This window comes from Myotis daubentonii, chromosome 11 (genome assembly GCF_963259705.1).
Source record: "Myotis daubentonii chromosome 11, mMyoDau2.1, whole genome shotgun sequence".
Lineage (NCBI taxonomy): Eukaryota > Metazoa > Chordata > Mammalia > Chiroptera > Vespertilionidae > Myotis > Myotis daubentonii.
This window is the reverse complement of record NC_081850.1, coordinates 72,968,035-72,993,011: the sequence shown is the minus strand read 5'-3', so window position 1 is coordinate 72,993,011 and position 24,977 is coordinate 72,968,035. Positions and strand designations below refer to the sequence as shown.

The 24,977-nt window shown below is 41.8% G+C and overlaps 1 protein-coding gene across 6 annotated transcripts in view; it reads right to left on the bottom strand.

Annotated features, from left to right (window-relative positions):
- RABGAP1 (RAB GTPase activating protein 1) overlaps window positions 1-24,933 on the bottom strand; it is a 143,123-nt gene extending 118,190 nt beyond the window's left edge. Inside the window, exons 1-3 of one of the 6 annotated variants that reach the window (XM_059657935.1) lie at window positions 16,254-16,324; window positions 15,559-15,849; window positions 2,860-3,059 (exon numbers count right to left, since the gene is read on the bottom strand). In XM_059657935.1, the coding sequence (XP_059513918.1) occupies window positions 2,860-3,009 (150 nt within the window). In that variant the 5' untranslated portion in view covers window positions 3,010-3,059; window positions 15,559-15,849; window positions 16,254-16,324. Of the gene's footprint in view, window positions 1-2,859; window positions 3,060-15,558; window positions 15,850-16,253; window positions 16,349-24,731 lie in introns of those variants that run through there. The other 5 variants (XM_059657931.1, XM_059657934.1, XM_059657932.1 and 2 more) reach the window with 5 other exon arrangements.
- Between the last annotated feature and the right edge of the window lie 44 nt (window positions 24,934-24,977).

Below are 24,977 nucleotides of genomic sequence, written 5' to 3'. Positions count from 1 at the left end.
CTGCAGGGTGATCAGGCCCCACTTGCACCCACCATGGCCTGGCGCCATCTGCTCACCAGCTCCACCATCCCACCACGGTCCCACTCTCGTGGGGGCCCAGCACCGCATCACCGACACCCGCCATGTTCCACACCACCCCTGGTGGTGAGCGCATGTCATAGCGAGCAGTCGAACTCCAGGTCGAGGGGACAATTTACACATTAGGCTTTTATTATATAGGACTAGGGGCCCGGTGCACGAAATTCGTGCACTGGGAGTGGGGAGGGGGGAGTGTACCTCAGCCCAGCCTGCCCCCTCTCACATACTGGGAGCCCTCAGGCGTTGACCCCCATCACCCTCCAATCGCAGGATCGGCCCCTTGCCCAGGCCTGATGCCTCTGACAGAGGCGTCAGGCCTGGGCAGGGGACCCTCATTTCCCCCCATCACTGGTTCTGCCCCCAGCCCAGGCCTGATGCCTCTGGCCCAGGCGTCAGGCCTGGGCAGTGCCGGGGTCCAACCCCAGCAGGTCCAGGGGTCCCCAAAGGTGTGGACGGAGTCGGCGAAGAAGGAATGACACGGAGACAGCGTTCAGTTGATCAGCAGCCTAGCCAGGATCTCTAGCCCGGATCTCCAGCCAAGTTCTGGTCTGGATCTCCAGAGAGGTTCTGCTTAGGATCTCCAGCCAGGTTCTGTCCAGGTTTTCCAGCCAGGTTCAGTCACCAGGTTCTAGTCAGGTTCTCTTGCCAATTTCTGTAGTCAGGTTCAGTCCAGGATCTTTTGCCATGTCCTCTCCAGCGAAGTTCTTCTGTCTCTAGAGAACGTTCTGTGTAGGTTCTGTCTTCTTAATTCTGTCTCCTGAGTTCTGTGTCCTGAGTTCTGTGTGTTTCTGTCTTGTTACAACTGTATTTATACCAGTTGATTCAATCCTATCAATCTCTATTACAAAGGTTAGGGCGTTTCTTATCTCCATTCCAGGGAGTAAAGATTATGTAGCTTAAGCATGATTGTTCATAGTTAAAGTGATTAATTACCCGCCTGGCACTTAGTTAAGCGGTTTTATTCCCTCCCTAACTTCAGGGGAAAATCCCTACCTGGGGAAACCACCTTTCTCAGAGACCTTGGTTAAAACACATAGTGCCAAGAAGGTGAGCAAACATATTAAGAACAGTATGCCATATATGCCAGGTCCCTTGAAACAGCAAGCATGGACCGGCTCCCGGCAGGGCAGGGGACCCCCAGACCCCTCCGATTGCTGGCTCTTCCCCTTGCCCAGGCCTGATGCCTCGGCCAGAGGCGTAGACCCCCATCACCCTCCGATCGCCTGATCGGCCCCTTGCCCAGGCCTGACGCCTCCGCCAGAGGTGTCAGGCTTGGACAGGGGACCCCCATCTCCCCCTGATCACTGGCTCTGGCCCCCGCCCAGGCCTGAGGCCTCTGGCCCAGGAATCAAGCCTGGGCAGGGGACCCCCATCTCCCTCTGATCGCTTGCTCCACCCCCCGCCCAAGCCTGAGGCCTCTGACCCAGGCTTCAGGCCTGGGCAAGGGGACCATCATATCCCCCCAATCCCCGGCTCCACCCCCACCCAGGCCTGATGCCTCTGGCCCAGGCATCAGGCCTGGGCAGGGGACCCCCAGCCCCCAGCCCAGGCCTGATGCCTCGGCCAGAGGAGTTGACCCTCATCACCCTCCGATCACCAATCACAGGATCGGCCCCTTGACCAGGCCTGAGGCCTCCGGCAGAGGTGTCAGGCCTGGGCAGGGGACCCCCAGCTCCCCGTGGTTGCAAGCTCCGCCCCTGCCCAGGCCTAACGCCCCTGGCCTAGGCGTCCAGCCCGGGCAGCGGGGACCTGCAGTGGCAGCGGCCCCGCGATCGTGGGCTTCGCTTTAGGCCCAGGCAAGGGACCCCTAGCTCCCGGGACTGCCAGCTTCGACCGTGCCCAGCTCCCATCGCTGGCTCCACCTCTCCTTCCTGCTCTCACTGGCCAGGGCGGAAAAGGCACCTGATTCTCCCATCATGGCTGGGGGGCAGGGCAAAGGCGGCCCCAGGGCCGCCTTTGCCCTGCCCCCCACCTCTTAGCTCCCCCCTGGGTTTCCGATCACTGTCAGTGGCAGGGGGCTTCTTCCTGCTTTCCCTTTCGCCTCCCTGCATTGTGCCTACATATGCAAATTAACCGCCATCTTGTTGGCAGTTAATTTGCATATAGCCCTGATTAGCCAATGAAAAGGGTAGCGTCGTACGCCAATTACCATTTTTCTCTTTTATTAGTGTAGATAGTACTTGGCACACAGTTGATAATAATAAAGACTTGTTAAATGAAAATATGTAAACAGGAATAGCAATGTTTCTAAAGCTACTTACATTTTAAATGATGCTAACAGGTAAACTTTTTATTTATATCCATAAAGAGCAAAACAATAACCGAGTATGGGAAAAGAAGTAATAGCTGTTTGGCTGAGAAAATATAAACAAACAGAAGTGCCCAAAAGCCAGGAATTTAAAGGTCCATTTCAATAATCCTAAAATTCTTTTTTATAAATAGCACTGCTGACCTGCCACTGCCCTTACACTACATACACCAAAACAATCACTACAAATTCAATGAGAAAGTGAAAACAACACTAAAATTACAAATGTTTACACGACCACTAATTTTCACAGTGAGGGGTAATAGAAGTTTAGAAGTAATCAAATTAAAAATTCTTAATCAAATATAAATGTGTCACTATCACTAATTGTAAATAAAACTTTTTAGTATTAAAAAAGAAAGGATATTATTTCCATGTTCTCACTTGCACTCCATATACCTTCCCATTAAGGCCAAGTTTTGCAATGGGCTTAGCAAGGTTAAACAGAAGAAACTTAGGTTATGGAGTTTTACCTTGAGTCCTGTTTTCTCGTCATCACTCCCATTATTTGTAGATGGTGTCTCATCTCCTTGCCTGGAAACCAAGACAAAATCTTCACTATTAAGAGTGGATACTGAGTCTGAGGACACACTGATTTTTCCAACAGAAGCCTTGTCATCCATGACTCAAGAATGAAGCTCAACTCATGAATGATTAAATATTTTTAAAATGCCTGAAAAACAAAAACCATAAAGATACTCATATAGAATGTCTACCAGATATTCATTTATGCTCTAATTCTTACAAAATACAAATGGAAAAACTATTTAAAAAACACTTCCAAAATATTTTCCCAAGACTTTCACCACTTACAGTTTAGGTTTTCTAATCTAGATAATAAGGGAATTTAATGCTATTCAGAGCCAAGATATTTCAGATTTCAAATAAATAAAACATATTCCCTCGAGAACAACTCTACCTACAGTAATTTACTTGGCACATGTTGCAACTCTATTCTTGGCCTTTAAAACTGTAACAGTACTATACTTCTGTTTTCTATCCTTTAATTTGTAAGGATGTACAAATAAATTATATTGAAGGCACTCAAGTAAATCACTAATGTTTCCTACCATTATTGATACTTAAATACTAACATGTGTTTTTAAGAAAGAAAATTCTACATTAACCACCAAGAGAAATAAATTAAAGTCAGGGCAATCATAAATTCTACAGTTGGGAAATACCTTATGTAGCAAGGAATCAGAAGTCCATTAAAAACTTAACCTCCCCATGTCACAGTTTCTTAGAGCTCTACTCAATATGAACATTACCAATAAAAGTGTTTTAAGCCATAAATTCCCAACAGGAAGTATAAAAACGTGTCACGTATGAAAAGCCATTCAATTATTTATTGACTCCTAAAATAAAACTCAAACTCATCTACCATTTAAAAACCTGGTTCTGTATACTTTGTGGCAATGTTCTCATTTGGTTGCCAAAACAGCAACAGAACAAATACAATGTTATAATGTAGTCAGAAAGCTTTAACCAATTAGCGAGAGTAACTCCAGCTCTATGCTCATCTTGTACCTCTAAGTAAAGGTTCTGAGAGTCTGTTTAATCTTTCCAATTAAGAAATTCTGATTTATTCTTTGGAATTTTAATTGAACATATATTTATTGAACATATACCACATGCCTCGCACTATTTTTCCTTCAAAGGTTCACACCTAGATAACCACCTGGCAGCATGAATCACACAATCCCTAAATAATATAGCTGAAAGAAAACTTAGAAATCATAAATAATATTAAACAAGTAAGGAAATGGAAACCCCAAGAAAGGATCATTTAACTAGGTATAACTAAGGCTCTAATCGAGAACTCTTTGCTGCTTTCTACTTAAATTAATTTCTTTGCTTCCAGGAAATCACAGCTCTACATTTCATAGCACAAACTCTAAATGCATGCTCCAGAATGTACTTTTGAAAACTTTTTTTTTATTGTAGTTCTGCTTCATCCAGTCAATGAATACTGAGTGACTAGAGTCTAAAGAACAGATCAGATTTTAGCCCCAAAAGAGTTTATAGTTTAGTTGAGAATACAGGCAATTGCACGGGTTAACAGGTACTCATTTAGGGTAAACACAAAACAAAAACAACTACTATGGGAACATGTTCGGAGAGGCGCTTAGACATGGAGCTAAGATATGTATTAGAGGTGGTAATAATGTCTTTGCTAAGGACATATAGGGTGTACCCAAAAATGTACACACACTTTAAGTAACAGCTGATAACTCAATTTTCATTCCTTTTCAGGTAAAACTGATTTGAAAGAATGGATGAAGCCAGACTAAGCTCTGAAGAAAATGTATCCTATAGTGCCACTAGACTTTTTATGGGGATCCATCAAAGATAAAGTTACAGTACAAAACCAGCAACAGTCGATGAATTGAGGGTGCACAAATATGGAACGAAATGATTCTTTCTTTGATGTTTGCAATTCCATTGTTTTTCGTTATCAGCAGTGCTTGGACCAGAATGATCATCAGTTTGAAAACATGTGTTGACAAAAAAATAAATTCATTTCTGTAGATTCTTTTAAATTTTGAAAATGAACTTTATGTTAATAAACATTGACTTTATAATCAAGGTGTGTAAACATTTTTGGGGACACCCTGTATAGAGACAATCCCTAAGTTATGATGGTACAACTTTATGATGGTGCAAAAGCGATACACATGATAAATTACCTGAGATACTCAACACTTTATCATAAAATAGTCTCTGTTAAATAATTTTGCCCAACTGTAGGCTAATGTAAGTGTTCTGAGCACATTTAAGGTAGACTGGGCTAAGCGATGATGTTTGGTAGGTTAGATGTATTAAATGCATTTTTGAGTTACAATATTTTAAATTATGATGGGTTCATCAGGACATAACCCCATCATAAGTCAAGAAGCATCTGAACTTCAATACCTCCACGTATCTGCACTCATAGTATACTCTTCTTAAAGTGGTTTCCTTGCTTCTGTGCTCCATCAACTGCAACTCATCATTCATGATCTAATCCTCCCTTTTCTAGTAGTCTGCCCATTTTCACCCCCAAGCCAAATGAATTATTTGCCTTATTTCTGCTCCCACAGCATTTTACATTTTTTATAGTGCCTATATACAGTATTACAATTTGCTGGTGAATGCCTAATTTAATTATTACATATCTATTTTACAGATGAGGAAATTGAGGCTTAAAGATATGGTGTAACTTATTCAAGGTTATGGTTGTAATGTAACTGCTTAGAGGCAAAGCCAAAATGTGAACCCAATGACCTACTTAACTTGATAAAAAAGGTGTGAGTGGTACTTGTAACTGAACTTGACATGCTTGAGACTAACTGTGCTAGTCCAGCCACTAGTCCAGGGCTCAGACTTATCTTTATTCCTTTAGTTTTCTTGAAACTCCTTCTTCGTAAAGGAGTAGTATTGACTGCCTCCAGCTCTACCACTTCAAAGGTATTCCCCACACAAACTGAGCAGTCCCTCTCAAAAATCTGCCTACCCTCCTCTCACCCTCACGAACCTCTTCTAAAAATCAACAACACAATTTCAAAACCAAAAGAATTCTTTTCTGTTCTCATCTTACTTCTACCAGCTGAAATAAATGAAAATACTGACCATTTTCTTATTCTGAAACTCTTCTTTTTCCTTCCATTTTCTACCTCTGACTACCTTTTCTCAGCTGTCATTTAGGTTCCTTCTCTTCTGTCCATTCATTAAATTCCATCCCGTTCCTCTTCTTTTTCCACATTTCCTCCTGGCTATCTCACTAGCTCACTGGCTAACTTCTCTTTACTTTTGACAGGCTTACAGTGGTATAGGAAAAACACATGGAAACAAGTACTTACAATACAGTACAGTCTAGTGTTTGCTATAATAGAGGTATGCAAAGGGTGTTATGAAAACACATAGGAGGGCTCCGATACATGTCCCATGCCCATCTCAAAATCAATTCCATGTGTGCAAAGCGGACCCCCATTCATTACACAAGCATATTCTTCCTTGTAAGTTTCCTATCCTGGTTAACAACTACTGATACAAGACAGGAATGTCAAAAAAATCCTTGAATCTTTTTCTCATTCTCCCTTGAAACTCTAATGGATTTTAATTTCAAAACGTATTTCCCAAATCTATTCCTTCTTTCCTATCATTCATGTCACTGATTGGTGAGTACCTCATTCTTTCAACTTTGCTACGTGTACGTTCCTTTTCTAGACTCTCTAGTAACTGGTTATCAGCGTCTCATAGTTGGTTAATTTCTAAAATTCAGATTTGATTGTATATCCCACCCATTCCTCAAAACCTTTGATTGCTCCTGACTCAAAACAAAAATATTCCACCCTAGCCGGTTTGGTTCAATGGACTGCGGACTGAAGGGTCTGGGGTTTGATTCTTGTCAAGGGCACATGCTAGGGCTGTGGGCTCGATCCCCAATAGAGGGCATGCAAGAGGCAGCCAATCAATGATTCCCTCTCATCATTGATATTTCTCTCTCTCTCTCCCTCTCCTTTTCTCTCTGAAATCAATAAAAAATATTTTTTAAAAAAATAATAATCCAAACTCCTTATATCATTAATTCTTCAAAATCTCTGGAGCCACTCTATCATTCTAGTCTTAACTCTTATTTCTATCAAACCATACTAGACAACTCACTAAATTGGTCATGCATTTTTATACTTTCAAGGCTTTGCTCACACTGTTTGCTAAGGTAGGAATGTCTTCACTTTCCCAGTTAGTCCTTCTCCCCAAACAACAATCTGGTGATACAATCAAACATTCAATCTCCCTATTTCCCTCTGCAACATTCCTTATTTCCCTCTAGGGTTCCTAAAGCTTTCATTTGCTTTTTAATTCTACCACAGAATTATAGCATTTATCACACAGTAAAATATTCTATCTTTCCTACTGCACTGTATTGGTTGATCATTCCAGAAACACTTGCAAAATACAAACCACAAGATAAGTGCTGGGAATACCCTGAGCACACACAGTCCCTTTAAAACTACTTATGGCCCTAGCTGGTTTGGCTCAGTGGATAGAGCATCGGCTTGTGGACTGAAGGGTCCTGGGTTCAATTCCGGTCAAGGGCACATGCCCTGGTTGAGGGCTCATTCCCCAGTAGGAAGCATGCAGGAGGCAGCCATCATTAATGTTTCTATCTCTCTCTTCCTCTCCCTTCCTCTCTGAAATCAATAAAAATATATCCTTCCTATATAATAAAAGGTTAACATGCAAGTCAACCAATCGATGGAACAACCGGTCGCTATGATGCGCACTGAACACCAGGGAGCAGACACTCAATGGAGGAGCTGCCCCCTGGTGGTCAGTGCGCTCCCACAGGGGGAGTGCCACTCAGCCAGAAACCCTGAGCCAGGCTCACGGCTGGAGAGTGCAGCGGTGGCAGCACTAAGGACATCCAACTGCCGGCTTAGAGCGGGCCTAAGTCGGCAGTCAGACATCCCCCAAGGGCTCCCGGACTGCGAGAGGGCACAGGCTGGGCTGAGGGGACCTCCCCCCGCCCCGCCCCGAGTGCATGGATTTCGTGCACAGGGCCTCTAGTTTAAAAATAAAACTACTTGAGGACAGGGAACTTAAATTTCATTCATATTATCTTCATATCCTATTTTTGCCTATTTATTTCAGTACTCAATAAATTTGATTGGTTGAATAATACTTTTCATCAGTGTTTAACTGATAGGGTCTAAGTAATGTGAGGACAAATGAAAAATATGCTATACTACATACACATAATTAGGATGTGGATACGAATGATGACTGGAATGAAGAGACTCAAAAAGGGATACCCAGAGTGTGGCTGACTCTTTGGCAAGGTGCCAACTTTCACAGCCAAAACAAGTTAAACACTGAGTCACAAAACATATCTTGGATTCCCTTTGGACCAAAATACTCTCTTATCACTTCCCTCTCAATGCCCATCATTTTTGTTGGTCAACCAGTGAGCAAATGAGTGCAGTTTTAGGGAATCTTAAGGGGAATATTTAAATCACCTTGCTAAACCTAAAGAGTTCCGATTTCATACCCAACACTAGAGGCCCGTTGCATGAAGAGATTCGTGCAATAGGCCTTCCCTTCCCTTGGCTGCCGACACCGGTTTTCCTCCGGCACCTGGGACCCAGGCCTTCGCTCTGGCCCAGAGCCTTCCGTCTTCGCTGCTCCACCCTTCGTGCCTATGTATGCAAATTAACCGCCATCTTTGTTGGGTTAATTTGCATACTCTCCTGATTGGCTAGTGAGCGTAGCAGAAAGAGGGTCAATTTATATGTTTGTTTATTATTAGGTAAGATGGTACTAAGAAGCTTTACATGCATTAATGCTAATCTTTATACTAACCTTGCCAAATAGGTATTAACTTCATATGACAGACAAACTGGAACTAGACTGGTTCAAAAACTTAAGTTCATAGAGAAAATTATGGAACTTGATCCAAAACCTGGTATCTAGGTATGACTGTTCTTTTCTGAAATGCAGCTCTCTTCTGTGGTATTCCTGTCTCCATTATCTCCCCATTCCAATCCATCCTCTTATGTTGCTCCTAGTTGCATCCTTCTAAAACACAGATCTGATAAGATTACTCTCTGCTCAGAAAAAGAACAAGATAGGAAATAGCAAAGGAATCAAATTTCAAAGATGCTATAGCAGGCCAATTCCTGTGGGTTTGTAGCCCTTTAAAACTAATCAAGCAGAGTGCAAGAGAAGATATGGTATTTTTTAAATTGCACCATGTTAATCTCAGCCTTTTTCTTTTTTTTCCGGCTTTGAAGTTTGTTTCCCTGCATTAGTTTCACATAAATTTCTTACAGCCTATCCCTGGGAAGGGTGGGAAAATCTAACAAAACTCAACAGAAAATCATCCCTTCTTATCTAATAACAGACAAACATGGTAATTGACTGTACCTTTGCTACACCTCCCATTGGCTAATCAGCGATATGCAAATTAACCCAACCAAGATGGCGGCCGGCAGCCACGCAGCTGAAGCGAGCAGGAGGCTTGCTTGCTCCAGTGATGGGAGGAAGCCAAGGTTCCCCGCCTGCCACATCTGGCTCTGAACTCAGCAACAAAGTTTCAATTATAGAAGCTAAACAAACCCCAGATACCTGCTTTCAGCAGGTCGTGGCCTCAGAGCTGGAGCGAGTAGGAGCCGGCTCTCAGCTCCAGTGACGGCAACAAAGTTTCAATTATAGAAGGTAAATAAATCCCAGAATAAAAAAAAAAAAAAAAAAGGAAAAAAGGAGAGGCTGGGAGCTTCAGTCGCCGGCCAGCCTGAAAACGGCCCTCAGCCCCTCACCCAGGCTGGCCAGGCACCCCAGTGGGGACCCCCACCCTGATCCAGGACACCCTTTAGGGCAAACCAGCCGGCACGCACCCGTGCACCAGGCCTCTACACTATATAGTAAAAGGGTAATATGCCTCCCAGCACCGGGATCAGCGGAGCCGCGAGGCCTCCCGGCACCGGGATCAGCGCCCAAACCCCCTGATCGCCCTGCAGCTCTGTGTGTGACAGGGGGCGGGGCCACAACCTCCCTATCCACCCTGCTCTGTTCGTGACAGGGAAAGGCGCCCCAACCCCCTGATCAGCCCTGCTCTGTGCCTGATAGGGGGAGCTCCCCAAACCCCTGATCGCCCTGCGGCTGTGTGTGACAGGGTGCGGTGCCCCAACCCCCTGATCGGCCCTGCTCTGTGTGTGACAGGGTGCGGCGCCCCAACCCCCCCCGCCCTGGGCCCTGCTTTGTGTGTGATGGGGTAGAGCCATAACCTCCCCATGGGCCCTGCCCTGAGTGTGACAGTGGCGGCGCCCCAACCCCCTGATCGGCCCTGCTCTGTGGGTGATAGAGGGCGGCGCCCCAACCCCCTGATGGGCCCTGCTCTGTGCGTGACAGGGGGCAGCGCCCCAACCCCGATTGGCCCTGCCCTGTGCGTGACAGGGTACAGAGCTCCAACCCCCCTGATGGGCCCTGCTCTGTGCGTGACAGGGAGTGGCTCCGCAACCTCCCCATCGACCCTGCCTTGAGTGTGACAGGGGGCGGTGCCCCAACCCCACAATCTGCCCTACCCTGAGCGTGACTGAGGGTGGCATCACAACCTCCTGATCCACCCCAATCAGCCCTGCTCTGAGCCCAACCAGGGGCTGCACGTAGGGATTTGGCCTGCCCTCTGCCACCCGGGAGCAGGCTTAAGCCAGCAGGTGGTCATCCCCCAAGGGGTCCCAGACTGCGAGAGGGCATAGGCCGGCTGAGGGCCCCCCCCCACACCCCAGTGCACAAATTTTTGTGCACCAGGCCTCTAGTTTATTTATAAAAATAAATTCCTTTCCATCACCACACTAATTGCTAAACAATAGATGTGTGTCTTCATTTAAGACTGACTCTGAATTTGAGAGCTAAAGTAATTCTTTGAGAACCATATTAATGTAAGCTTTCTGAATAATTTTAGCTTAGCTTATAAAAGCAAAAACAAAAGAAAAAAACTTATTAATTTTGGGCCTACAGCACTTAGGCAATATAAACCACTTTATCTAAGTCAGTCAGGCAAAATTTAACCTATAATGCCTGTGACAATTTACTTCCTTAAACTATGGAGCTAATCTTTTAGTTCAATTCCAGATGAACTAAAAAAAATAAACACCTTAGGAATATAGGAATTTGTAAGACAAAAGTACTATCTTAAGTTTTTTAATTTTTAAAATATTTTTAAAATTTTAATCTTCTAAAATTGTGTTTAAATATACATAACATCATAATCTTTACCATTTTAGCCATGTTTAAATGTACAGTTCTGTGGCATTAAGTACATTCACATCGTTGTGCAACCATCTCCACCATCCATTGCTATAACTTTTTCATCTTCTCCAGCTGAAATAACACCTACTAAACAATAACACTCACTAAACAATAACTCCCATTCCCACAGGCAACCAATACTCTACTTTCTATCTTTATGAATTTTACTACTCCAGGGACCTCATATAAGTAGTGGAATCATACCAATATTTGTCTTTTTATGGCTGGCTTATATCACTTCAAAGTTCATCTGTGTTGTAGCCTGTGTCAGAATTTCCTTTCTTTTTAAGGTTCAATAACATTCCAATGTATGCATATGCCACATTTTGTTTATCCATTCCTTGGTCAATAAAAGTTTTTAAAGACTGGTTGTAACTTAATAGGATTGTTAGAATAAAACTCACAATATCAGTAAAGTGCCTAAAGAAGACAGCCAATGTTTTCAGCGTTATTTCTCACTTTCTCATGAATAATCAAGCTTCATTAAGACTTTTAAAAGTCAACAACAGTCTGGTTTAAAAAAAAAAAAAACAACAACTGGGAGTTGAACTTCTTAGTCCTTTTTTTGATATACAATACATGATATTATAGCTTCAGTTTTCTCATATGTAAAATGAGGGGACTGAACCCTTTCTATCATTTTGTGAATGAGAGTATCCAGGAAAGGAGCAGGGATGCCAGGTGCTTTCAAGTCCTAGTCCTTGATAGAAGCATTAGTTCCATTTTTACAGGTGAAGAAACTGAGTCTCAGAGTCATTAAGTAGGTTACCTTTAATTATATAATATACTCAGTAAGTAGCAGGCTTGGGAAATATAAATCATTTTTATTCTAAAGTTCACACTCTCCTCTCTATATACTGATACCTCTAGTCAGTGAAAGACAGAAGATGTAAGGCCAGGAGATGAAAAGCACCTAAAACTCATTTAACACTACTGATTAAGTGCAATTCTGTTGACACCTGAAAAAACTAGCCCATATAAGTGGTTTCCCCCATGTTCCTGTGGCTATTTCAGGAAACAGAACCCGACCCCCCAGGTAAGCTTCACTTCAACACAGTAGCTCTGAAACAAAATATTTAAATTATTCGGATGGCATTTCCACAACAGACACTTATCTCTGGGAACACATGAAAAGTCAGCTTAATAATATTGTACTACTCATTCACAAGGTCAGATTGTTTTTCTGACCTTGCTAATATAGATATTTTTTAAAGGTAACCTTGTCTTTACTTATTCTGAAACAAATTTCTAAAGCATAATATAATTCATTTTATAAATATAAAAATGTGAATATTTTTGAGCAATACAGAATCATTCAAAAACTTTTCTTCCTTTTAGGAAATTAGTCACATGTTTTCTTCTCATCTACAGTGAAGAAAACGAATCTATCCCATTTAGAGTATCAACCTGTCTACACTCAAATCTGAAACATTTATATTACTCATTTCTCCTTAAACTATGTGAATTTAATGCCATGCAAGCAAATCATTTGATAGATAACCAAAGCCTAAGATATATGCAATAAATATGGTTTCTCCTTTCTATGACCTATGATTTTCAGGGGAATGTATATAGACAAACCACAAATGTTTGGCAAAAGACACGTTTCATGCACTTTCTGATAAAAAAATAAATAAAAACAAAAGACCCTGGTCCACAGTTTCACAAGGATGGTGGGACATTTGACAAGTATGGGCAATCAATAAACATTTTCTGAGCATCTTCATTAACAGCACTGGAATAGGCACTGCATAATATTAAAAATTTTAATAAATATTTAAGTTCCACAGGTGTTTTTAAAACTATCTGAAAAGATCTTTTCTCACAAGCAAAAGCAAAAATAAAACCTTCTGCTAGGGAACAATTTTAGACAGAAATCACTCTTTTCTTCAATTCACAGAGAACTAAACAGGTAAGTACAATAAAGATATAACCATACCATTTCTCTTCTGCAGATATATCAGAAGTCTATTCATAGACAATCGTGTATCACAGCAAAGGGGTTTATGTGATATGTTCCTACTCTTACATTGCCAGAAACCATTTATCAGCATACTTCAAGGGCATATAGAGTTTATTGCCTATACAGTAAAAATATTAAAATGATTAACTCAAGCCTCTTCCCTACAGTAGTATTACAGAAATACCCAACTTTCAATCCAATTTAGCCTTAAATGCTGTCTCTAATACCCTTGATGATATTTACAATATGTCCCCTAAGAAAGATTCTACATATCAATTTCTTTCCCTGATATAAAGGTCATCCTCAGAAAACGGAAAATTATAACCATAGGTTGATGGTTATAATTACCAAAATGTACAAATAATGGAAAATGGGAAAAAGAAGTTTCAAAAATATAGATATACTCCTTCACATTTTAAAGCCAAGGGAATATACACTATTTAATGTCATGCATGAACTTGAAAACAAGTTTTACTTTTACTATTTAATGATCCATAGAAAAAGGGATTGGGGTGGGGGGAGGTTGGGCCTTATAGAACTCTACTATGATATAAAGAACCATTAAGAAATTCTCACTGTTGACTACCTCAAAGTATTACAGTTGCTTTGGAAAGAGAAAAACTTACCAGGCTAAATTCTATAAACTAAAGTGTTAATGACTTGCAAACTGCCATATTTGGTCAGTCTTTGCACACAAAGAGAAACACAGCTGTTAGGGTCAACAAGAGAGGTTACAATGTAAGTTTAAATGTCTATCTAATATTGTTTTGACTTACAAGTTTTCTAAAGAATAATGATCTGAGGATGATCAGAAAACAAGAGGGCAGGAGGGACAGAACAAGGTAACCAAATTATTGCAAAATGAAACAGCTGTTAAATTGATACACTGTTTTTTTTCATATATACCAATGGGCATGAGTCTATTTTAGCCTTGGATTTTCTTTCTTTGGGACCTAACTATGGAAAACCAATAAAATAAGGCAATTACATACAAAGCACCCAAATGTCATGCCCAACTATGAGTTATCTATGTTGGTTAAATTAGTATGTCTTTAATATTTGAGTTTTATCACCAAGAAAGATGATATGAGTTTTATTCATTTATTCCACATGCTTGAAAAGGTTAATGATATCTGATTATATTGAAAACTACACAGATATTATAGGCAGCCTATGTCAAAACCTCAGCACAGTCAACAATAGCACCAATTTAAATGAATTATTTTCTGAAGCCTGCAGTCAAAGGTCACTTGTTAAAACAATTACTGTGAAATGATGAGACCTTCAAAGTAGGCTTTATTTTAGCTGGACACATTCTCAATAAAAGACAATGACTTCTTTAAAAGAATCTGGGCTGCAAAGTCTAGCTGGAAATATACTCAATAAAAGACAATGACTTCTTTAAAGAATCTGGGTTGTAAAGTTGATATATATTTGTGGAAAAATCATGTCACCCTCATGTAAATAATATGCAGAATACACTTCTTTCAATATGCAGTAGAAAAGATAAGAAGCAGGTGCCTTCACTTTTACAGTATCACTAAATTACCTCTTAATCCAGAGTAAGCACCTGTAAACTGCTAATAGAACACCATGCCAAAAAAAGGCCAAAATGTGTATATAGTTATAGGTTAACTATCCAGACAAATATATACCTTAACACCAACGAGTTAATCAACTGTAAACTGAATTATAAAACTAAAACAACAAAAGGAAATGTACCAAAAAGTAGCAACAGTTCAATTACAAATTTGAGTTGATAAATCCTATTAAAGCCACTTATGAATTTTAAATGTTACCCATACAAATTAATCATGGATTCAAATTTTACTAATGCAAACGGAGTTCTACAAAGCAAGATCACACAGAATTCTCTCCCTTATTCATTTGCAGTTTGAGTAAACACTACTTAAAAGCCTTCAAAATATATAAAACAGCACTCTCCACCAACAGGTCCTTTTTTTTTTTAAGTTTAATGTGCACTTCCTTGGCAACTAAGCCTTTTTTCAACTACTTTTCAAACATTAGTTTAATGTGACACAGTTCAAGTCACCCTCCATTGTTTTTTACTTCCTAAATAAACAAAGCAGCTGGAAACACACACACACACACACACACACACACACACACACACACACACACGTATATGAATACAGGTGTTTATTAGAGTGAACGTAACAAAATACTTATGAAACCTATCCCTGGCAGTTTTTCCCCTCCATTGATAAAAATAGCAAAAGCTAAAATATCTCACATTCAAATTGGAACAGGATTTTGAACTAACGGAGAACTAGTAGAGTACCAGTATCATGATTACTTCTGCTTCCAATATAAATTAAAAGAATCCCCGAGTGACCCTAGTATGGAAATGCCTGTAAGAGCAGGTGCAGACGGTAACAGTCTGAATGATACTGACCAAAGTACTACCAGGCAATGGACAGCGAATTCCTGGAAGTCTGGTTATTTTCTGGCTTAACACCGAAAACCCTGAGGTTTGCATCCACAGCAAGGAAGTATTGGGAGCAGATATTTAAAGAAGATGGGGCGAGTGGGATGCCGCAGGCACTTCAAGTTTAGGCGGGGAAAATGAGATGGTAAGGCCAGCACGAGAGGGCAGATCCACACCAGAAGAAAGCAAGTCTTTCAAATGAGTCACAGCCCAGGAAGACGGGCCGGGGCCGAGGCCAGCCCAAGTCAGATACGGGCCCTGGGGGCAAGAGGGAGAAACTGAGGCGGAGGAAGAGGCCAGATGCCCACACAGGACCTGGCCCCAAACATTAAAGTCAAAAGCCAAACCGGCTTTGCTAGGGGCCCAGAGGGGCAGCCACAAGTGTAAGACTCTGAAGACAGACACCCACCCAAGACAGGGGGAACCGGTTCGGGCAGGGGCGCCGAGAGCGTTCCCACCTGCGCATGCGCCCTCTCCCCTCCGCCGCAGCTTCCCCTCCCCCCAATCACAGCTCCCCTCACAACACGGCTCTTCGAGGGAGCTGAACGCAGTCTCCCCGGCCCAGGCCCGCGGGATGGGAACACAGGTTGGCTCCTCGCGGAGGATACCCCCTGGCTTGGTAGAGGGAAGGTGGGAGGAGGAGGAGGGAAACGCGGCCCTACCCGACCCGCCGTCTCCTCCTCCACCGCCTGCCGTTCGCCGTCCGGGAGGCTTCGTCGCCTGGGCCTCCCTAGCTGCCCAGCCCCCGTCTTCCCCGCCCCCCTATTCACGTGAGAGCGGCTTTTTCCGCTCTCTGCCCGCCTCCCGCCCCGTGTCATAGGTCCGCGGCTGAGCCGCGCCGCCCCATTGGCCCAACAACAAGCGGCGAGGGCGTACTTCCTCTCCTCGACGCCCCACCTGGGCTTTGAGCCCGCCCCTAGTCTGCGCCTGCGCGGGGTCTGCACTGGCGAGGAGCCCCGTGGCCGGTGGGCTTGGACAAGGTAGTGGCTGAGCGGGGACTGGAGGCAGGACGGGGATGGAGGGATTAGGAGGCAGCGGGAGAGGACGCAGGCTGCTGGCACCTTTTGAGCAGGGGATCTTCTGCTCACCTTTCACGTTGAGTACTTCTTCAAAAGCAGCGCTTAACAGTGTTAGTCAACGCACCTGGCCTTTATTGAGAGCGCACGAATGTGCCAAGGATAGTGATGGGTCCCGGATATCTTATTTGGCTTTACTACAAACATATGAGAAACCTGAGTTTTCTCGTTTTACAAAGGAGCCCAACCTAAGTTAGAGAATTCAGTCTAGAAGCAAAACTTCTGACTCTCTGTCCAAGGCCTTGAGCTTATTAGAGGCACGCAGAATTGCACAGAAATGAACAAGGTTGTTTCAGTGTTACTCGAAATGCGGCTGGAATTTTATTTGAAAATCATTCAAAAGTAGAATATGGAGCAAAGACAACGTAACGAATTTTGAATTCCCTGTCCTGAATAAATTTACAATGTAGTTGGAAATACAAACAATGATTAAAGGTGCTATTTCAGTCTTGATAATTTATAATTCTACAACCTCTTCCTTACTCTTTTCTTTTAATTCAAATAGCATATGCTCTTTCCTGGTCAGTGACTCATTCCCAATGTTTTCCTGTGGATATTGAATCAAAATCAACCAGAGAAAAAGCTGTGTTCTGTTACAGTCCTCTTTGTGACTTGTCTGTCACAATAGACTAGCTAAACTCCCTCAAGAAATAGTTCTGTTCCTTTTCTCCTTATACACTTATATAGTAATAATACCCATTTAAAAGATACAGTATTAGGAAGAAAGTAAAATGCCCTGAATTCCTGACAACCACTTTTATTTTGGTGACCATACATGCATGTACTTCTTGACTCATGTACACCCCAATATATATGTAAACCTTAAGAGAAAATTTTCTAACAACATTTTATTACAGAATAGTATATCTTGGAGAAAAATACACACACGCTAAAATAAATAAAAATATCACATTCCCACCACCAATGTTAATACTTTAAATACGTCCTTCTGTGTCAACATAGTTTTTCAAAATGACGTCACAGTATAGAAATCTACTTTAGTCAACGAACATACACATTTTTTCAGTCACTTTTCCTCTCATATAATTCCTAGATCATATTCAAATTATATATCAACCTAACAATGTTTTTCCTGTTGGCTTTCCCAAATCAGTAATATTTCAGAAAATCTTCCTCTCATTTAATACCTAACTATAATCAATTTTCTGTCACCTGCAATACATTTTTTTTATACATTTTATTGATTTTTTACAGAGAGGAAGGGAGAGAGACAGAGAGTTAGAACATCGATGAGAGAGAAACATCGATCAGCCGCCTCCTGCACATCTCCTACTGGTACATGCCCTTGACCGGAATCGAACCTGGGACCTTTCAGTCCGCAGGCCGACGCTTTATCCACTGAGCCAAACCGGTTTCGGCTACAATACATTTTTTAACAGCTAGTTTTCCCAAGTTAGTATCAAATCCAGGGCCACATATTGCTTCTAGTAGTGTTCCCAAGTATTTTTTAATGTAGCCCTTAAGAAAAAAATTTAAAGACACTGGCTTATTAAAGAAATTAGACCACTTTAAGCACCTTCTGAATCCAAATATTTGCTTCCTCGAGGTCAGTTTGTTCCTCTCCCAAGCATGTCAAACTCAAAGACTAACATGGGCCAAATAAACAAGGTTTAAGTTTATATGGGACGCACAAAAACAAAAGCTTCAACTTTCATAGAAACATGTGTTTATTTCGATAGAGACATGCTGAATCCAAAGGGCTGAAATAAATGAGTAATCGTTAACATAAATAGAACATTTTAATAAAAATTAATATTTTTCCTTGAACATTAACTTACCAGACACTGAATAACTGCACAAATTAATAAGTGCAACACAAATAAACCTATTTTTCTTGTTCTCCAAAAGCGAAATATTCTCTGTTGGGCACACCAAACAAGTTAAGTACAAGACTAATGACATGGCAATCAACTGCTAAAATATTCGCTGCTAGTATTAGTGGAGAGAAATGGTGCACCTGCAGGTAAGGCAAGTAAGGGAAATGAATGCAACATGTTTAGAGTAATCAGTCATTAGCAAATGTTGTAGTTCGTTATTAATAATTATGTATAACAGGATATTGTAACAAGTTACAAAATTTTTATTAAAATGTTTCTTACATACAATTATATTAGCTGGGCCACAAACATATTCGTTGTGGGCCGCATGCAGCCCACGGGCCTTGAGTTTGCCATGCTTGCTCTAGACCTTGTATTTCCTTGAGATATGATTTCTAGTTATATCTCAAGTTTCAATGGACTGAAGTCAAACATTTTGGGCTAGCACATACCATAGGTTATATGTCATTTAATACAGAACTCAAGTATTTGGAGAACAAGGTTCTTATTTCCTATCCTGGCTCCAGCAAGCACACTTGAATGTAAAGATGATTGCCTGCCACAAGCTGAAGGGGTAAGAGAAGGTTAGGTGTTATTATACTGAAGACTGACACTGAAATGAACCTCAATTTACCAACCAAGCCTTCCCCTGGAAAATGCAAGTTTTCAAATAGACTCCAGAGTTCCAAAATAGTTACTTGAGATTCTGCCAGGACAATTGTTATCTAGGTAGAGGGATGAGTTCCTTGCACTTCCTACTCCATCTGAGAAACAGAAAAAGAAAAACAGAAAGAAAAATGAACAGAGGCATAGGGACCTATTGGACACTGTCAAGAGAAATAAAATACCCCTGTGGGAATCCCAGGAGAAGAGAGAAAGGGGAGGAAGAATAATTACCAAACTGTAGCAAGCCAAAGAAAAGAATCCTGAAAGTAGCAAGAAAGAAATGATTAATCACATACAAAGGACCCTCCGTAAGATAAACAGCCAATTTTTCCATCCTAAACCTTGGAGGCCAGAAAGTAGTGGGTTGATAATATCCCAAGTGCTAAGAGAAAAAAAAAAAAGTGTTGACAAAGAATTCTTTATCTAGCAAAACTGTTTTTCAAAAATAAGGGAGAGTCCAGCTTAGTGGTTGAGTGTTGACCCATAAACCTGGAGGTCAAGATTCCGGGTCACATGTCCAGGATGCAGGCTGGATCTCTGGATCACTGGTGGGGGGCGTGCAGCCGATCGATGATTCACATCATTGATGTTTCTCTCTCTCTCCCCATCTCCTTTCCTCTCTCTGAAAATCAAAAGATTTTTTTTTAAATGAGGGAGAAATTAACAAATTCCCTAATTTTAAAAAAAGTCAAAGGAGTTTGTTACTGTTAGTTACCACTGAATCTGCTCTTCAAGAATGCTAAGGGGAATCCTTCAGGTTGACCTGAAAAGACACTTGACAGTAACTAGAAGCCATATGAGGAAATAAAGATCTCCTTTCAGTGTCAATACATGGACAATTATAAAAGCAAGTATTACTGTAATTATGACTTGTAGGTACACTTTTTATTTTCTCCATGACTTAAAGAGAAATGCATAAAAATATTAATCTATGTTATTGGACACAAAATGTTTAAAGATGCAATTTATGACATCAATAATAAGAGAGGACAGAGCTGTACAACAGGAGTTTTTGTATGGTATTGAAGTTGGTATCAATTCTATTAGAATGTTGTAACTTTGGGCTATTAAATGTTATTCTCATGGCAACCACAAAGAAAATATCTATAGAAAATACACAGAAGGGTATGACAGGTGAATCAAAACATAACAAAAATCAAATAAACACAGAAAAAGGCAATAATGAAGAAAATGAAGGCACAAAAGCTATAAGGCCTATAGAAAACAAATAGCAAAATGGCAGAAAGAAATCCTTCCTTATCAGTAATTACTTGAAATGTAAATTGCTAAAACTCTCCAATTAAAAGACAGATGGGCAGAACAGATTAAAAAACAACCATGATCCAACTATATGGAGTCTAGAAGAGACTCCCTTTATTTATTTTTTAAATATTCTTTTAAAAAATATGTTTTTATTGACTTCAGAGAGAGGAAGGGAGAGATAGGAACATCAATGATGAGAGAGAAACATCACTGATTGGCTGCCTCTTGCATGTCCCCTACTGAGGATCAAGCCCAAAAACAGGGCATGTGCCCTGACTGGGAATCAACCATGACCTCCTGGTTCAGGAGTCGGTGCTCAATCACTAAGCTACACCAACTGGGCTAGAAGAAACTCACTTCAGATCCAAAGACATTAATTAGTTGAAAGTGAAAGGATAAAATAGAATATATTTCATGTAAATAGCAACCAAAAGAGAGCTGGGTTGGTTATACTGAGATATGCAAAACAGGGATGTAATTTTTTTTTAAAGGTTACAATAATAAAAGTAAACAAAAGAATGAATAAATAAATAAATAAATAAATAGGTTACAAGAGACAAAGAAGGTCATTACATATTAACAAAAGGTTCAATAAAGCATGATGATATAAAATTATAAACTTGCCCTAACTGGTTTGGCTCAGTGGATAGAGCGTCAGCCTGCGGTCAAGGGCATGTACCTCGGTTTCGGGCACATCCCCAGTAGGGGGTGTGCAGGAGGCAGCTGATGGATATTTCTAACTCTCTATCCCTCTCCCTTCCTCCCTGTAAAAAATAAATAAAATATATTTTAAATTAATAATAAATAGAACAAGCTATAGAAGATAAGTAAGGAAGTAGAGGACTTGAACATCACAATAAACAGAGTACATCTAACAGATACATAAAAAACAATCTATCCAACAACAGAATACACATTCTTTCCCAATTTACATAGTGCATTCTCCCCACCACCTACAGTATAATAAAAGATTATTCAGCCCAGGAGTTGTGTGTCACTGGTTGAGTGTTGATCCATGAACCAAGTAGGGCATGGTTCAATTCCTGGTCAGGGCACATGTCTGGGTTTCAGGTTTGATCCCCAGTTGGGGGTGTGCAGGAGTCAGCCAATTGATGATTCTTTCTCATCATTGATGTTTCTACCTCTCTCTCCTTCTTTCTTCCTCTCTCTGAAATCATTTAAATACATATATATATTAAAGTATTATTCACTATGACCAAGTGGGATTTATCAGAGAAATGCAAGGGAGGTTCAACATAATTCAATGTAATATATCACATTTTAAAAAACTAGAGGGTGTGGGTATGAGAACACATGATCATCTCAATTGACACAGAAAAGGCACTTGAAGATAACAATCCCTGCTCATGATAAGATCTCTCAGCAAACTAGTTATAGAAGGAAAATTCCTCAATATGATAAAGGTGTTTGTGAAAAACCCACAGCTAACAATATTCAAATAGTTTAGCTTCCCCTCTAGGATCAGGAACAAGTAAAGGAAACTTACATTCCTGCTGCTATTCAACATTGTACTGTAAATTCTCGTCAGAGCTATTTTTAAAAAGAAAGAAAAAAGAAAATAGAAAGCATCCAAATTGAAAACAAAGAGGTGAAACTATCTTTATTCACAGGCAACATAATCATAAATATAGAAAATGAAGTTTCTAGAGCTAATAAACAAATTCAGCAAAGTTGCAAGGTATAAGATCAACACACAAAAAGCAATTGTTTCTACACACCAGCAATCAACAATATGAAAAGAAAATTAAGAAAGAAATTCCACTTAGAATAGTATCCTATATAATAAAGATGCAATATGCAAATGGTCATTATGCTGACCAGATCAGCAGGAGGGCAGTGGAGAGCTACAGGAGTGGGCAGGGAAGCAAGCTATGAAGGGGTCGGGAGCTACAGGAGGGTGGGGCAGCAGGCGGAGAGCTATAGGAGGGCGGCAGCAAGCTACTGGCACATGGATTCGTGTGCAGGGCTACTAGTCTATAATAATAAAAGGATAATATGCTAATTAGACCAGACATCATTCTGGACGTCCTTCCTGACAAAACTGGGACAGAGGGAAGCCAGAGAGAAGCTGGTGCAGGCAGCCAGGGGAAGGACAGCCTACTCTTGCATGAATTTTCATGCATCAGGCCTCCAGTCAAAAATAATTTATATACCCTGAAAACTAGAAAACATTGCTGAAATTAATGAAGACCTAAGTACATGGAAAGTAATTCTGTATTCATGAACAGGAAGGCTTAAAATTAAGTTGTCTATCCTACCAAAAGTGACCTACAGATTCAAAACAATCTCTATCAAAACTACAACAGCCTTTTCTTCAGAAATGTAAAAGCTGACCCTCGCAGTATGGGAGAACAGCAGGCCATCCATGAACCAGATGCTAATATTGTGTAGAAGAACAAAGATTACATGGGGAAATAGGTAAAAGGGATAAGAATGGATATGCAAGCCCTAGCCGGTTTGGCTCAGTGGATAGAGCATCAGCCTGCGGACCAAAGGGTCCCAGGTTCAATTCTAGTCAAGGGCATTACCTCAGTTGCAGGCTCCTCTGGGGCCTGGGCCCTGATCAGGGTTCCTGCAGGAGGCAACCAATTGATGTGTTTCTCCCACATCGATGTTTCTCTCTCTCTTTCCCTCCCTCTTCCATTCTCTCTAAAAATCAATGGAAAAATATCCTCGGGTGAGGATTAACAAAAACAAAAAATAAATAAAGGTGATTAAATGTTTTTGAAAAAAAGAATGGTTATAGCTGAAACCGGTTTGGCTCAGTGGATAGAGCGTCGGCCTGCGGACTGAAGGGTCCCAGGTTCGATTCCAGTCAAGGGCATGTACCTGGGTTGCGGCATATCCCCAGTGGGAGATGTGCAGGAGGCAGCTGATCAATGTTTCTCTCTCATTGATGCTTCTAACTCTCTCTCTCTCTCCCTTTCTCTAAAAAAAATTTAAAAAAAGCTGACCCTCAAATGCACATGGGATTTCAGGGGGCCTGGAACAGCCAAAACAATCTCAAAAAAGAATGAAGTTGGAAAACTCATACTTCAAAACTTACTACAGCCTGGCCAGTGTGGCTCAGTGGTTAAAGTGTCAGCCAGCACACGAAAGGGTCATGGGTTCCATTGCTGGTGGATGTTACTTACCTGGGCTGCAGTTTGGATCCCAGGTCCCAGTGGGGAAGAGTGCAGGTGGCAACCAATCTCTCTCTACTTATACCCCTCTCTCTCTCCCTCCCTTCCACTCTAAAAATCAACGGAGAAGAAAACATCCTAGGGGGAGGATTAACAACAAAAAACATACTACAAAACTGCAACAATTAAAACATTATGTTACTGCCCTAGCTGGTTTGGCTCAGTGGATAGAGCGTCCGCCTGCCAACTAAAAGGTCCCAGGTTCGATTCCAGTCAAGGGCACACGCCTGGGTTGCCAGCTCGATCCCCAGTAGGGGGCGTGCAGGAGGCAGCCAATCAATGATTCTCTCTCTCTCTCTCCCTTCCTCTCTGAAATCAATAAAAATATATTAAAAAACAAAACAAAAATATATTACTAGCACTAGAACAGACATATAGTTCAATGTAATAGGAGAGCCCAGAAATAAACCCTCACATATATAGTCAGTTGATTTTTCAACAAAGGTGCCAAGAACATTCAATGGGGAAGTAAATGCCTTTTCAACCAATAGTACTGAGAAAACGCTCTCCACAAGCAAAAGAATGAGGTCGGTTAGGTACAGCCGTGGTGACGATTACTCAACATTGTGACTGTACTTCATGCCCCAGAACTTCACACTTACAAATTACTAAAATGATAACTAACTATGAGTGTTCTACCACAATACGTCCCCCAAGTAGGGAGAACCCAGGGAGCAATCGGATTGCAAGGAGAAGGAAAAGGAGCCTAGGATGACCAAGCTTCCTGGTCGGCAGGGCTGCGTCGGGGATGATGCCGTTCACCTATACAAGGACCACAGGAGATAAGAAGCAGATGAACGCGAGATAAGGTCAAAAGGTACATTGGGGCGGGGGGGGGGGGGGGGGCCGGGAGCTACATTGCTACATTCACATTAGGACATTCAGTTGAAGATGTCTTGTAGGCAGTTGGCCCTGGAGCTCAGGAGAGCCGTCTGGGCTGGCGAGAGAAAGTTGGGAAAACGGTCAGCACGCAGTACGTAAAGGAAGCCACGGGAATGCGAGGCCCCCGGGAAACACCCACATCCCAAAGCCAGGAGAGCGAACTTGCTTTCAGGGCCCCACCAGGCGAGTCCACATCCCTCGGCGAGACTTACCGAAGCTTCAGGGCGGAGGCGCCCTCCAGGCCCCTGCAGACCAGGACCATGTAGGCAGGTCGAGGTCCAGCTCGAGAGGAGCCGCTGAGAAGCCGGAACCCCAAACCCTAAGGAACCCCCGCACCCCCAAGTCTCAGGAGTAACCGCTCGCACCTGGAGCCCAAAGCGCTCGATCCGCACTCCGCGCTCCGCGTGGAAAGTCCCTCTCGCGGCCCCGTCGCCTTGCGAGCCTTCCGATTGGCGGAG